Source organism: Ammospiza nelsoni, chromosome 28, assembly GCF_027579445.1.
Source record: "Ammospiza nelsoni isolate bAmmNel1 chromosome 28, bAmmNel1.pri, whole genome shotgun sequence".
In the NCBI taxonomy this organism is placed as follows: domain Eukaryota; kingdom Metazoa; phylum Chordata; class Aves; order Passeriformes; family Passerellidae; genus Ammospiza; species Ammospiza nelsoni.
In genome coordinates this window covers 4,439,246-4,454,453 of record NC_080660.1, presented here as the reverse complement: position 1 = coordinate 4,454,453, position 15,208 = coordinate 4,439,246, and the positions used below count along the sequence as shown (strand labels likewise).

The 15,208-nt window shown below is 57.6% G+C and overlaps 1 protein-coding gene across 1 annotated transcript; it reads right to left on the bottom strand.

Annotated features, from left to right (window-relative positions):
• Positions 1-60: 60 nt before the first annotated feature.
• On the bottom strand, positions 61-14,786 carry LOC132084890 (uncharacterized). Its single transcript, XM_059490168.1, is given in 20 exon segments — positions 61-161; positions 246-325; positions 411-432; positions 785-871; positions 953-1,237; positions 1,326-1,504; positions 1,506-1,542; positions 1,927-2,205; positions 2,295-2,561; positions 2,822-3,052; positions 3,141-3,161; positions 3,669-3,750; positions 9,451-9,935; positions 12,415-12,494; positions 12,582-12,603; positions 12,960-13,046; positions 13,128-13,241; positions 14,235-14,302; positions 14,420-14,513; positions 14,603-14,786. Coding segments are annotated over 20 exon segments (2,805 nt in total).
• Positions 14,787-15,208: the final 422 nt, after the last annotated feature.

Genomic DNA, 15,208 nt, shown 5'->3' with positions numbered 1-15,208 from the left:
GGACACACAGTGGGAGGTGCCCTCAGGCAGGGATCTCCAGTGCCCCCAGTGCCCAGAGTGTCACAGCATGTTCTCGTAGATGTCACTGGAGTCCTGCTGTTGCCCATGGGGTCCTGGCAGCTCTGCATTGGTCACCTGGGGGGTTGTGGCACAGGGGGGCACTGCAAGACACACCAGGTGGGGGAACCTGGATGGGAGGTGACACCACTAGGGTGACATGTCCCTGTCCCCCCACCTGTACTCACCCCCTGTCTTCTTTTTTCGCATGACCTGGCTGTACAGCACCTCCCCTGCCTCTGGAGGGGCCAAAGGCCCTGGGGGGCCCCTGCAAGGATAAGGGGGTGTCTGTGGGGGTGTGGGGGGTTGTAATGAACATAAAATGGGGGTTCAGGCCTGGACCCCCCACTCACCTTTCTTGCTGTTTCCTGAGGGCTGCAAAGGAAAGGGGGGAGGGGTGACTATGGAGTCCTCAGGGCTCCTGAACACCCTTGAGATCTCTGACTGCCCCCAGGAGCCTCATGCATCCCTGAAGCCCCTAATGAGCCTTGAATCACCCACTGAATCCACTGAGACCCCAAACTCCTCAAAACCCCTGACAGAACCCCCAATGTCCCTGCACTACCCTACAGGACCTCCCCAAATCCCCCAGGATCTCCAGGTGAGATCTCTGGGGATTCAGCTTCACCCAAGTCAGGAGCTGTTGGTGCCACCATCTGGACCCTGAACTCTGTGGGGGCTTCACCCCAATCCCTGGGACCCCCATTCCCCCTCCATTGTCACCCACCTGGGTGGTGCCACCAGTGCCAGCCTCCAATGACAGCCAGGAGCAGAACCAGGAACAGGAGGGACCCACAGACCCCTGCGGCCACTGCTGGGGACAAAGAGGGACACATTGGGGTCACCCAGAACCCCGGGAGTCCTGAACTCCCCATGTGACCCTGTGTCACCCTACCTGTGCCCTGTTCCTGTGTTGTCACCTCCAGGGCCAGCTCTGAACTGAGTGCCTGGCGCCCGTCCTGTTGGTTGGTGACCATGCACTGGTAGGTGCCCGAATGTCCCACATCGACAGCCCTGAGCTCCAGGAGGGGACCCTGGGCCACCGCCTGCCCATTGTGCAGCCAGGTGAAGGTGACAGGGGCTGAGCCCACCTGCACCGAGCAGCGCAGAGTCACGTTGTCTCCTGAGCGCACCAGGTGTGACAGGGGACTGAGGGTGATGGTGGCATTGGCCACGGGCACTGTGGGGACACAGACAGGGCTGGCACCTGGTGAGGTGGATGGGGGTGCCATGGGTGGGGTCACCCCAAGTTGGAGGGTCCTACTCACAAAGGACAGTGACATTCAGGGGGACACTCTCAGTCATGCTGTCCCCGCACTAGCAGTGGCCGCTGCCATTGTCCCCAGTGTGGTGCAGCTCCAGGTGGAGCCCGTGCCAAGTGGTGCCCCTGAGCCCTCCCGGGTACCAGGAGTGACCTGTCCCTGTGGCCACCGTGCAGCTCAGCACAAGGCTGTGCTGACAGAGACACCCCCGAGGGCAGAACCCCTGCGGGAGGGGGTGACACCAGGGACATTGAAGGACTTGGGGGAAGGTCAGGGAGGGGCAGGGAGATCCCAGTGAGGGAGACGAGAGGAGGTGCAGAGCTGCGGAGGGGGAGGGGCTTGGATAGGTACCCCAAGGAAGGATGGGGGGTTTAATGAGGGGACACATGGAGTGGGAGATGGGAGGACCCCAGTGCGGGTATGGAGACCCAGAGAGAGTATGGTGGGACTTGGCGACTGCGGGGAAACAGCAGAGAGGGGTGGGGTTGACTCAGAGATGGGTGAATGGACGCAGTGAGGGATGGGGGGAATGGGGTAGTAATGGAGGTACCCAGGCGGGGCACCCGAGGAGGCAGTGAGGGCTCCCCGTGCCCATCCCCGCACTCACTGCGCACCGTGACACGGAGCCGGGCGCTGCTCTTCCGCACAGTCCCCCCCTCCGAGCGCACCTCGCAGCTGTAATTCCCCGAGTGGGAGACCCCCACAGCGGGCACTTGCAGCTGCGGGGAACCCTGTGGGCCCCCCAGCACCTGCCCGTTCCGGTAGAACACGTGCAGGAGGGGGGCTCGGGGCCGCAGGGGGCTGGGGGAGCTGAGGCAGCTGAGAGTCAGGGGGGAACCATTGGTGGGCTCAGAGTGAACTTCCAGCACCGGCGCCGTAAAAAGCTCTGGAAAGGAGAGGGGAGGGAGATTTGTGAGCCCGAGTCACTAGGGACGGGCTGTGGGGGGGTTGGAGTGACAGTTGTGGAATGCTCACCATGCACTGTCACTGTCACTGATTCCGACTTCTCCCATCCTCGTGATACCTTGGATTTCACCCAGCCCCTGCAGCTGTAGCTGCCGCTGTGTTGCAGCTGCAGAGGGGACAGGGAAAACTCTGTCCCATCGCGGAGCTCCTGAAGTTTCTTCTCCTCGTGGTAGAAGGACACTGAGCTGACCGGGTTGTCCCGCCATCGCCGGCAGCGCAGTGTCACCATGTCCCCCTCCAGCAGTGCCTGTGTCGGCACCTGCAGCACCAATGGGGCTGTGGGACACAGGGCTCCTGTTACACTGCGGGGACCTGGCGGGTCCCAATGCCATCGCAACCCCCATATTGGCTCACACACAGCACACCAGGGATCCCCAAATCCACAAACAGGGTCTGCCAGCACTGGGATGCTCTGGGATGACCCCAGAGTAGGGGACAGGCTCTGGTCACACAGGAGGTGACCCATGGAGCAGAGCCCACCCAGAGCCCCAGGGTCAATGTTGGTGCCAGGATAGGGACACCCAAATGCCCCTCACCATCTAAGACTCTCAAAGGAGGGCTGAGCCCAGTGCTGGGTCTCTCACACGTGTAGTTGCCTTTCTCAGTGACAGTGAGGCGGTTGTGTCTCTCCTGCCTCCAGCGCTGCCCGTCCTTGTACCAGGTGGTGACACGAGTGTTCCCTGAGCCCTGGCAGGTCAGTGTCACTCGGTCCCACAGCACCACCGGCCTCCAGGGGGGCTCCACCAGGAGCTGGGTAGTCTGGGCACCTGTGGGTGACAGGGGTCACCAGTCTGCCAGGGCCAGTGTGGGGCTGGGGACAGCGGGGTTGGGCCATGACATCCCCTGAGGACTCACCAGCGAGGCCGAGGGTCTGGGCTGGAAGGGAGAAAGGACAGGGCTCAGTTAGTGTGGCACCATGGGGACAGTTCTGCACAGGGGAATGGTTCATAGGGGCTGCCCCTGAACTGTCCCCTGAGGGAATTGGTGTGGCACAGATGTCTCGATGGAGACACTGTGCTAGCACATGTCTCCCCCGCCAGCCCCATGGCCTCTGTCTCCATGGCCCATCCACATTGTGCTTGTCTTCTCCCTGTCCCTGCATCCCTGCATCCCTGTGTCCCTGTCCCCACAGCTGCCCTAGCCCCAGGATGCCTCTCCCCACATTCCTATTCCTCCAGCCCTGTTCACCCTTTCCTGTCCCCATGGCGACCCCATGACCCCGGTCACTTCATGCTCTGGCTCTTCTGGCATTGGGAACCTCAGGGAACCCTGCAGCTCCCCTGTGCCCCCTCCCCACCAATCTCTCCCTCACCAACACCCATCCCCGGGGTACTACCAGTGCGGCCCGTGGCCAGGGAACTCACCCCACAGGAGCAGCACCACCTTCCCGGCCATCCCAGTGTCCCCAGCCATGTGCACTGGCTGTCACTCGCTGCTGTGGCCACCGCTCCCCTGGCTGGTGGCTCTTTGGATGAAGGGGAAGTAAGCGAGGTCACATCTCGTCCCCATGTGTAGGTGGCACCTAGTGGGGGCAGGGTGGCCACAAGCTGGGGACAGGCTGTGGGCAGGGTGGGGACATGCTGGGGACAAGGCTGTCTCTGGGTCGGTGGGACATGGGCTTCCCAGGAGCAGGGGGGCTCAGGGGGTTTGGGGAGCCAGGGATGGGTGTCCAGGGGAATGGGAGTCCAGGGAATGGGTCCATGGAGAATTGGGGTCGTGAGGAGGGGGAGTCACAGGGGAGGAGGATGCCATGGGAATGGGGGTACCCAGGCCTGGGGAGACTCAGGGATGGGAGTCCCAGGGGAAGGTGGGCTTCAGGGATTTGGTGTCATGGTTTTTGTTTGCTAATTTGAGATATTTTAGTTAATGTAATAATTAATGTTGTGGGTTCAGTGTTGGTTAATTATTCGTGCATTTATCAGAAAGTATTTATTTATTTTTTGTTTTGAGATGAGACTAGGAGAAAGGTAAAGTAGATTAAAAAGTTTAAAAGGGTATATAGAAAAAACTTTAATTGTAATACATTTATTAGTAATAAATCCTTCATCAGGGGATTTTTGTTCCAGGAATGGTGTGCAGGGGGAATGGGGGCACCTGGGAGAATTAAGGTCCCAGTAGAAAGGGGGATTTCAGGGGACGGAATAAATGGGAGAGGGTTCCTTGGGAATGGGGTCCTGGGCCATGGAGATCCTGGGCAATGACAGCTCCAGTATGGGGGTCCCAGGGAAGGGGAGAGAGAAGGAATGGGGGTCCCATGGTCAGCTTCCCAGGGGAATGAGTTTGCCAGGGATGGACTGTGATGGGATGTGCATGTGTGTCACAGCTCCTTCCCTGGGTGCCTCAGATTTTCGGAAGACTCAGGGGCTAGAGCTGCCTGCTGGGTTGCCCGTGATTTGGGGGGGCAACAAGAGGGGATTCAGAGGTGCTCTGGGTCTGTGCCAGCACAATCTCCAGGGGCATTTCCCGTTCTTCATTTCCATTTCCTTCCTTTTATCCCTCAATTTCACAACCTCCCAGTTTGTGTCTTGATGATCCTGGGGAGCTTGTGAGCAGGGAACGAGTTGGGGGAAGCCCAGGGTGGGGGAAGCAGGGGTGAGGCGTCTGCAGGGAGGGCTGGGGAGGCTGTGGGGGATGGAGGACTGCAGCTTTCCCCCTGCCTACACTTTCACTTTCTCTCTCCTGTAGCAGAAGGAAGAGGCCGTTTGTGCTAAATGTCACATGGGAGGAGGGTTCTACCCTGGCGGGGGGCAAATACTGGGGGCTCCTGTCCTGGGGGGATCCTGTCCCAGGGGGGACACATGCTGGACAAGGGGCTCCTGTCCTGGGGGATGGCAGCTCCTGGTGTTTCCAGACTTCTCCATTCTTGCTCGTCCCCTGCAGGATCTGAGCCAGCAAGAGCAGCTGGGGAATGGAGCCCCGGGCAGGAAGGAGCTCCCAAACTCCTGCTCCTTGAAGCCAGTGGCCATCCAAGGGTGGGGCCCAGCCATGGCCCAGCCCCACTGCACAGGGATGGCCATTGCCCAGCCCTGCTCTGGCCAGACCCAGGTAGTAGCCAGGACCAGAGGGTCCCTCCTGCCCCCTTGGCTTTGATTCTGGCAGCTTTAGAACTGCTGCAGAGGTGAGAATTCTGTGGGGGAAAAAGGCCTGCCTGTGGTTTGCTCAGCCCTGCAAGAAGCACAAAACCCAAAGGGAGCCCAAGCAACGGCTCTGTGAGGGCCTTTGATGGTTTTCAGAGCGGGGCTGGCTGGAAAGCCCCCGTGCAGGGCCAGCTGTCATGCAACCAGTCCGGAAATGCAGCAATTGATCACTTTGTCCCTCTCACCAAGTGTCATGGTTTAGGCTTGGCACAAAGCTAGTGTTCTTACCAGAATACCTTCTCTCTGGTGTCTGCTGTGAGATGTGACTAAGAATAAGCAAAGCAGGCTCCAGCTTTGAAATAAAGAAAACTTTATGAACTAAACTACAAGAAAAGAAGAGGGAAAAAACTACAACGGAAAAAAAAAATGTAAACCTTACAAAAGCACTTTCCTCCTCCCCCCCACCAAATTTCCTAATGCAATACATTCTCCCAAATCACTAACTCTCAGTCCGGCACCACCCTTTAGAACATTCAGTCTTCAGTTCATGAAGAGGAGAGTAGTCCTTCTTGCACCATAGGCTTCTCCTGTAAACACGCTGAAACCTCATGTGCTTCCATGTAACTCAGCACCGCCTGGAAAGTCCTTTTGCCCTATGGTGACATCTTCTTTCCATGCCCAGTGCTCTCACCCCTGTGCATGGACTAGAGCTGCTTTTAGGGTTGTCTTTTAAGTATGCCTTGTCTTACTCCAAAAAAAGGCACAGTCTCTCTTTTGGGACATCTGTCCCCACCAATTTTTTTCGCCCCCTGGGGCCGAGGGGTACCCACACTGAATTCTCCTGGTTCTGAGGCACTGCCTCCCTCTAAATGCAGTCTCTGTGTCAAAGGAATAAGAATGGTTCAGTCTATGGCTACACAAAAGTCTAGCCAAAAGGCCACTCCGTCATCTCTCCCTACACTCAGCCAGTCTTTTGCACTTCCCTCGGGCCTAGTCTTTGTTACCTCATCTCTTATCTCTCTTCTTATTTAGCTCCAGGATGATCAGCATTTTTGCAAGGTCTCAATCATGTAAGGAAAGGGTTAAAAATTTCATTCTCTCGGAGAGCTCCGGCACTCCCACACTGCCCTGCGGGGCACCTTCTCACCACACTCCCCCCTTCTCCTCCTGGGCCGGCTGCTATCACATTCCGTCGCCGGCTCTCCCTCTCTCTCTCCTGGCGGGGGGGGATGGCTGCCCGATGTCTCTTGGTGCTCCTCCACCCTTCCATCCTCAAGGGTCTCCTCACCCCTCTCACCCCCCCCATCTCTGTCCAGGCCCAGGCCTACCACATGGCTGCCCCTCCCCCGCCCAGCAGCAGCAGCTGGACGGGGGAGGGAGATCCGACCTCTTTGCCTCGAAGTCCCAAGAGAAACTCTCAGGAACGAAGCTCTGCTTTTAACCCCTGTGTGTTCTCGGAGGTGTGTCCAAACCCCACTGGCCACATCAGGTGCCAATATCAAAATCCGAGCACCCATTGGTTTCACCACAGCATCCCAGAATTCCCACTTCTTCCTGGTCAAACCAGCACACCAAGTATTGTAAATACATAGATATATTACTGGATTTTCACAAATGTTAAAATGGAATTTATATCTGTAATGTTAAAGTAACTTTGTTACAAAGATATAGTTTTTATTTCTGTTGTTAATTAAGCTTTGTGAAACAGCTGATATAAGGATGCTTGTGTTAAAATGCCTGCTTGGATGGGATAACATCTGATAAACACAGGATAAGGACACCTGCTACAGATATGCCAACTGTCAGCACTCACCACCCGAAGACAGTGTGGACCCAGGCCCACAAACGAAGCTGATGATAAGAAATGGCTAAAAGCACAACCAAGGAATAATGCTCTAAAAAGGCGGATCCAAGGATGAGCCATGCTAAACAATTCTTGGAATGTAAATTAGTTTGGGGAAAAAGTTTTCTATGCATAAGTGTGTGGTGGTTTGACCAGGAAGAAGTGGGAATCTGGGATGCTGTGGTGAAACCAATGGGTGCTCGGATTTTGATATTGGCACCTGATGTGGCCAGTGGGGTTTGGACACACCTCTGAGAACACACAGGGGTTAAAACCAGAGCTTCGGCCCTGGGAGGCTCTCTTGGGACTTCGAGGCAAAGAGGACAGATCGCCCTCCCTCGTCCAGCCACTGCTGCTGGGCGGGGGAGGGGCAGCCATGTGGTAGGCCTGGGCCTGGACAGAGATGGGGGGTGAGGAGGCCCTTGAGGATGGAAGGGTGGAGGAGCCTCAGGAGACATCGGGCAGTACCCCCCCCAGGAGAGAGAGAGGGAGAGCCAGCGACGACGAATGTGATAGCAGCCAGCCCAGGAGGAGAAAGGGTAGGAATGCAGCAAGGGAGGAGTTGCCCGGCCGGAGCAGCAGCAAGTGTGGGAGTGCCGGAGCTCTGGGACAGGCAGAGACTGAATTTTTAACCCCTTTCTTTCATGATTGGGACCTCGCAAAAATGCTGATCCTCCTCAGAGCTGGATAAGAAGAGAGATGAGAGATGAGATAACCAAGGACCTGGCCCAAAGGACGTGGAGAAGGCTGGCTGAGTGGAGAGAGAGTTGATTGGAGTGGCCTTTTGGCTGGACTTTTCTTGTGTAGCCATAGACTCAGTTTTATTCCTGTGACACAGAGACTGCACTTAGGGGGAGGCAGTGCCTCAGAACCAGGAGGGTTCATTGTGGGTACCCCTTGGCCCCAGGTGGTTGGAAAAAATGGGGGGGGACAGATGTCCCAAAGCAGAGACGGTGCCTTTTTGGAGTGAGACAAGGCATCCTTAAAAGACAACCCTAAAAGCAGCTCTGGTCCATGCACAGTGGTGAGAGTACTGGGCATGGAAGGAAGATGTCACAAGTGGAAAAAAGACTTTTTCCAGGGGGTTCCGAGTGACATGGAAGCACACGAGGTTTCAACGTGTTTCCAGGGGAAGCCTATGGTGCAAGAAAGACTCCTCTCCTCTTCATGGACTGAAGTTTGAGTATTCTAAAGGGTGGTGCCAGACTGGGCAGTTGGTGATTTGGGGGAATGTATCAGATTGGGAAATTTTGGTGGTGGGGAGGAGGAAAGTGATTTTTGTAAGGTTTTCAATTTTTTCTCTTATAGTTTTTTTTTCTTTCTTTTCTTGTAGTTTAGGTAACAAAGTTTTCTTTATGTTTAAGCTGGAGCCTGCTTTGCTTATTCCTGGTCAAATCTCACAGCAGACACCAGGGAGAAGGTATACTCATGGGGGCACTGACTCTGTGCCAGGCCAAAACCATGACAAAGTGTATATGAATATGCAACAGGCTGATGTAAGGGAAAAAGTATCTAAGAGGTATCACCGAAGAGAACAATGTGCTCTTGGCTGAGTGCCAAGATGCACCCGCCCATAACAACCTTTGCTCTTTGTTCTATGGTCCTTGCCTCCTATTGTCCTTTTTTAAACTTCTAAAATTTTCACGGGTGAGAGAACATGTTTTTCACATATGGCAAAGATGAGAATTCTGTGGGGGAAAAAGGCCTGCCTGTGGTTTGCTCAGCCCTGCAAGAAGCACAAACCTCAAAGGGAGCCCAAGCAGTGGCTCTGAGGCGGCCTTTGGTGGTTTTCAGAGCAGGACTGACTGGAAACTCCCCTACAAAGGCAGCTGTGGGGGAACCAGTCCAGAAATGCAGACACTGATCATTTTGTCCTTCTAGGCAAGGGACTGGGAGAGACCCGAAAATCCTGCAAAGACAACAACCATCTGCTCAACAATCTGACCAGGACCCTCCTCCTCCTTCCTGTCTCAAACCTGCAGCCCTTTAGAACATCCCAGAGAGTATTTTTGGGTTCTGGCTCAGTCTTTAGACAAGAGAGAAAAGGATGGAAATGTCGAGCAGGGGGTTTACCCCGCGGCCGTGGTGGGCAGGGACCCTGTCTGGATTCCTGGTGTCCCCACAGGTGCTCCATCCCTGCTCTCCTCACCTGCACAGGACATAGAGAATGGACAGGGCTCTGCCTCACACCTGCTGCACCCCTTCCAGGGTACCCCTCCACTTCCCGGAGCTGTGGGGGCCTTACCCAGGCAACGCTCAGTCCCGACACATCGCGACAGTGGCTTTGGACACGCTGCCACAGTCGGATAGGACACCCTGTGACTGTCCCGGCACTCGCAGCGCGATGGCAGCTGGCCCCTTCCTGGTGCTCCAGGACCACCATTGCTGTCCCCCCTTTCCTCAGACTCCACCGCAGGGTCTCTGCTCCCCCCTGTCCCGGGATCTCCCCTCCGCCGTTTAGCTCCCTCCATGCTCGGGGCTCCCCAGTGGGGTCCCGGTCCCTCCATCCCGGCCCCTCCCACCCGCTGCCCCCCGGCCCCTCCGGCCGCACCCCCCGACAGCCCTGGGGCCGGCACCAGCAGAGCTTGCCGAACCCCTGCAGGATGAGATATTCCTGGGGCAGCGCCAGCTGAGCGGGGCCCGGATCCCTCACGCCATCCTTGCCTACAGCACTCGGGTTCCAGCAGCCCTGGGCTGCTCCTTCGGTATGTGCCCATCGCTCCTGGAGCACTGCCGTTTTTCGGGAACAAGCCCGGGAGTATCGGAATCATCCCCAAGGCCTGGGCTGGGACGTCCTTTGAGGCTGCGCCTAGACCCTGAGGGGTTTGGGAGCCCGATGGGTGTCACTGCTCTGTCTCAAAATCTGGGGGGAGCAGGAATGGCAAGTTGTGTCCCACCATGGCCTGGCCCCGTGGGCCTCACCTGAGCACCCTGCAGAATTCTTGGAACTCCTGCTCCACCTGCATGGCCAGGTGCTGCTCCTGTGGGCCACCTGCTCCAGCCGCCTGCTCCAGCCGCTCCCGCCCTAGCCGCAGAATTCCAAAATCCCTGGGAGAGGCAGCGGAGCCCTCTGTTTGTGCACATGGATGCTTTAGGAACACAACAGACCTTCAGGAATCCCAACAATAATTACAACACCTCCTGAAGGGTCGGCAGCGTCTGGAGCAGAACAGGGGCATTGGCCCAAATAGCTCCAATTTAGCCCCGTTTTGCCCTCCCAAGGCACAGCTCCCAGCCCTGGCTATCTCTGTGCTCCAGCTGCAGCTGCAGAGCCCTCAGGGCTGTGCCTCTGCTCTCCTCCTCCTCCCCTGCAGCGGCTGGGTCAAAACCAGCAGTGGCCCAGGAGGAGCAGGAAATCCAAATGCGCTCTGCAGCCACCTGAGGAGCCCTGGCAGAGTCAGCACCGAGCACGATCTTTCCTCAGCATCCCAGGGAAATTCAATATTCCCAGAGCTGCTGTGCCCAGGCTGAAGGAGGAAAAGGGAATGAAAGGCTGTAATGCGATCAGAAGTGACGTTGTGGATCCGAGACATGTCAGGTGCTGCCTTCCTTCCCTCCAGGATCATAGACAGTAGCTGTGGTTTTTGTGCAGGGACTGTGCCTGGCACTGGGACGCTGCTACGCTGCCAGTGGGCACTGGGATCCAACCTGCTGCCTTGGCGGCTTCTGCCTGCTGACAGTGGTGGTGCCGGGACCGATTGGTGCCCGTGAGTTTGCAACAGGAGCGATTTCCCCTCCTCCCTCCCATCCGAGGCCGCCATGGTCCCTGAGGGAATGGAGCTGGACTGGGGCACCCCCTGCTGGGCGGGAGTGCTCCCTGAAGTGCCCCCTGCTGGCCGCAGTTATAACTGCCACAAAAACGAACAGCGCTGAGCGGGAGGGAAAGTTCTGGGTTTGTGTTGTTTGTTCTGTTCTGGTTTATAAATTTCCCAGTAAAGAACTGTTATTCATTCTCCAACCCTTTGGCCTGGAAGACCCATAATTTTTGAAATTAATATAAGTTTTAGGCATGGGTCTTCTTTCCATTCCAGGAACATTCACACTTTCCTTGGCAAATATTTCTCATTTAAACAAGTGGTCAAATCCTGGGTTCCAGTGTGGATGGGACAGAGACCTCAACTGAAGACAGGGTCAGAAACTGTGCCACCTCATGCTCTGCCCTTTAAGCCAGTTAGGCCACCAAGCGCCCTCTCCCCAGCTGGCACTTCTGGTCTCCTGGCCACTCAGGGGCTGGCTTTGGCAGAGTGTCACAATGTCTCCAGTGTGCCATGGCTGACAGACTGATGGACAGACGGGGCCCTGTCTCAGCAAAAGCAAGGTCTGGCCCACCCCTGCCAGACATAGGTGTTCCAAAATGTCTCCAGACATCAAATTTTCCTGTCTCTGACACCCCACCCTGTGCCATGGCCTGATCCTGACTGCCCTGGCAAAGGGGGAGGCTCTGGAACCCCCACAGGGCCTTTGTGACATCATTGTTGGGCAAACACAGCAGAGGAGGGGTTTGGGACAGGGGACAAGAGAATCCAGAAGCTCCTAAATGCCACTTTGGCCATCAGAGCAGTGAAGTTCTGGGACCTGCCAGGCTCCTCCTGGTGGAGGAATCATGCCAGAGGCAACATCTGGGGTTTGTTCCTTGTTGGGTGCTTTCCCTGGAAATTGTTCCTTTTGTGACCCTTTGAATTCTGAATCTTGAGAACTGAGAAGTATTGGTTCAACAACCAGGCGGGACCCTCCTCCTTCCTGAGCCAAACAGGGCAGAGCTAAACAAACAAAAACCGTTTCTTCTGGTTTAATCAAAAAGCTGATATTTGGGTTCAGTAAAAGGGACAAGGGTCCTGTGCCTCCTGGTAGTAGAGGAGGAAATGGGGAGCCCCTGGGGGTACTGGGAGCACTGGGAGCACTTTAACAGGGAGCCTGGCAGCCCCACATGGGAGCCCTCACTCGTGGCCACTCCCTGGGCATGATGGGCACCCATGGGAGCTGGGGATGCCCTTGGACAGGGACCCCAGTGCTCCCTGTGCCCTCAGTGTCACAGCATGTTCTTGCAGATGTCACTGGTGTCCTGCTGCCTCCTGTGGGGTCCTGGCAGCTCTGCGTAGGTCACCTGGGGGATGTGGCGCGGGGGGCCCCTGTGAGAGACGCTGGTTGTGGGACCGGGATTGAGGGTGACACCCATGGGTGATGTCCCCCGTGTCCCATCTGTACTCACCACCTGCCTTCTTGGTGCTCACGACATCACTGTACAGCACCTCCCCCGCCTCTGGGGGGGCCGCAGGCTCTGGGGGGGGCCTGCAGGGATAAGGGGGTGTCTGTGGGCATGGGAGGGTTTTGTTGTGGGGGTAAAATGGAGGTTCAAACCTAGAGTCCTTCACTCACCTTTCTTGCTGTTTCCTGAGGGCTGCAAAAGAAAAGCATGAGGGGTGACTCTGGGGTTCTCAGGGCTTCTGAACACCATCGGGACCCCTGACTGTCCCTGGGACCCTCAAGCATCTTTGAAAGTCCCAAAATACCTTAAACCAACCTTTCAAACCACTGAGACCCCAGAGTCCCAAGAACTCCCCCAAAACCCATGACAGAACCCCCAACTTCCCTGCACAACCCCGCACAACCTCCCCAAATCCCCCAGGACCCCAAGGTCTCTACAGGCTCAGTTTCTCCCAAGTCAGGAGCTGTTGGTGACACTCTATGGCCCCCATACCCTGGGGGGCTTCCCCCCAATCCCTGGGAACCCCATCGCCCCATATTGTCACCCACCACAGCAGTGCAACTGGTAACAGCCCCCGATGACAGCCAGGAGCAGGAGCAGGAACAGCAGGGACCCACTGAGCCCTAGAGCCACTGCTGGGGACAGAGAGGGACACATTGGTGTCACCCAGAAGCCCAGGGGTCCTGCACCCCCCATGTGCCCCAGTGTGACCCCACCTGTGTCCTTGTGTCTCCGCACTGTCGCCTCCAGGACCAGCTCAGGGCTGAGTGCCCGGAACACGCGGTGCCCGTCCTGTCCCAGCTGGTTGGTGGCCACGCACTGGTAGGTGCCTGAATGTCCCACATCAACAGCTCCAAGCTCCAGAAGGGGACCCCGGGCCACCTCCTGCCCGTTGTGCAGCCAGGTGAAGGTGACAGGGGCTGAGCCCACCTGCACTGAGCAGCACAGGGTAATGGGGTCACCGGCATGTACCTGGTGTGACAGGGGACCGGGGGTGATGGTGGCATTGGCCACGGGCACTGTGGGGACAGAGACAGGGCTGGCACTGGGCAGGTGGGATGGGGGTGCCATGGGAGGGGTCACCCCAGTCCGAGGGTCCTGCTTGCCCAGGACGGTGACATTCAGCGGGTCACTCTCAGCCACGCTGTCCCTGTCGCTGACCCGGCACCCTAACCCTAACCCTAACCCTAACCCAAGCCCTCCCGGTGCCAGGAGAAGGACAGGGGACCCGCAGCCACCACGTAGCTCAGGACCAGTCAGTCCCTGCATGCCACCTGTCCCCCGGCGGCTGCACTGACAGGGACACCCCTCAAGGGCAGGACCCCTTGGATAAGGGGACACCAGCGAACAGTGAGAGACCCGTGGTGGGGAGGGATGGGAGAGGGGAAGTGGGACCCCAGTGAGGAAAAGGAGGCACAGAGATAGGAGGGGGGCTTGGAACGGGACCCCAAGGAATGATGGAGGCCTCAAGGATGAGTAACCTGGAGAGGAAGACGGGGAGACACCAGGAAGAGTATGTAAAACCAGGGAGGGAATGGTGAGAGTTGAGGACCATGGAGGGAGATCAGAGAGGGCTGAGGTTGAATCAGGGACAGATGAAGGGATCCCAGTGCGGAATGGGGGGACACAGAGGGTGACCCAAGCAGGAATGAGGGGATGTGGAAAAAGATTAGCAGAAAGATGGGGGTACCCACATAGGGCTAGGGGATCTGGTGAGGTACCCAGAAAAGGATAGGGGACCCGGGTAGTTGTGGGGATCCCCAGACGGGGCAGGGGTGCCTGAGCAGGCTGTGGGGGCTCCCTGTGCCCATCCCCACACTCACAGCACACCATGACGCGGAGCTGGGCGCTGCTCTTCTGCACGGCCCCCCCCTTGGATTGCACCTGGCAGCTGTAATTCCCCGAGTGCGACACACCCACGGCGGGCACCAGCAGCTGCGGGGACCCCTGCGGGCCCCCCACCACCTGCCCGTCCCGGTAGAACACGTGCAGGAGGGGGGCTCAGGGCCGCAGGGGCCTGGGGGTGCTGAGGCAGCTGAGAGTCAGGGGGGATCCCACAGTAAGATAAGGAGGACCCTCCAGCACTGGCACTGAGAAGAGCTCTGGGAAGGAGAGGGGAGGGGGCTTTTTGAGCCCGAGTCCCTGGGGAGGAGCTGTGAGGGTGTCAGGGTGGTGGCTGTGGGGTGCTCACCATGCACTGTCACTGTCACTGAAGCCGAGTGCACCCACGGTGCCACCTTGGAGTCCACCTGGCCCCCGCAGCTGTAGCGGCCACTGTGGTTCAGCTGCAGAGGGGACAGGGACAGCTCGGTCCCACTGAGGGACCTCTCCACCTCCTTGTCCCCATGGTAGAATCGCACCCCAGTGACCGACATGTTCTCCCAGCGCCGGCAGCGCAGTGTCACCGTGTCCCCCTCCAGCAGCTCCTGCGCCGGCACCTGCAGCACCAGTCGGGCTGTGGAACATGGGAGTCTTAGGACACCTGTGGCATTCAGTTTTCTCAAGGACCCTCGAACTGGAACACATCCAGTGCAGCAGGGTTCCCTGAATGCAGAACTGGGGTCCCTCCACTCTGAGATGCTCTGGAATCTCCCTGTGTACAGGGGATGGGCTGTGGTCACACCAGTAGGTGACCCATGGAGCAGAGCACACCCAGAGACCTTGAGGTCCCCGCAGGTGAGAGGCTGGAGACAGCCAAACCCCTCTCACCATTTGAGACTGTCATGGGGGGGCTGAGCCCGGTGCCGTGTCTGTCACATGTGTAGGTGCCACTCTCGGTGACAGTGAAGTGGTCCTG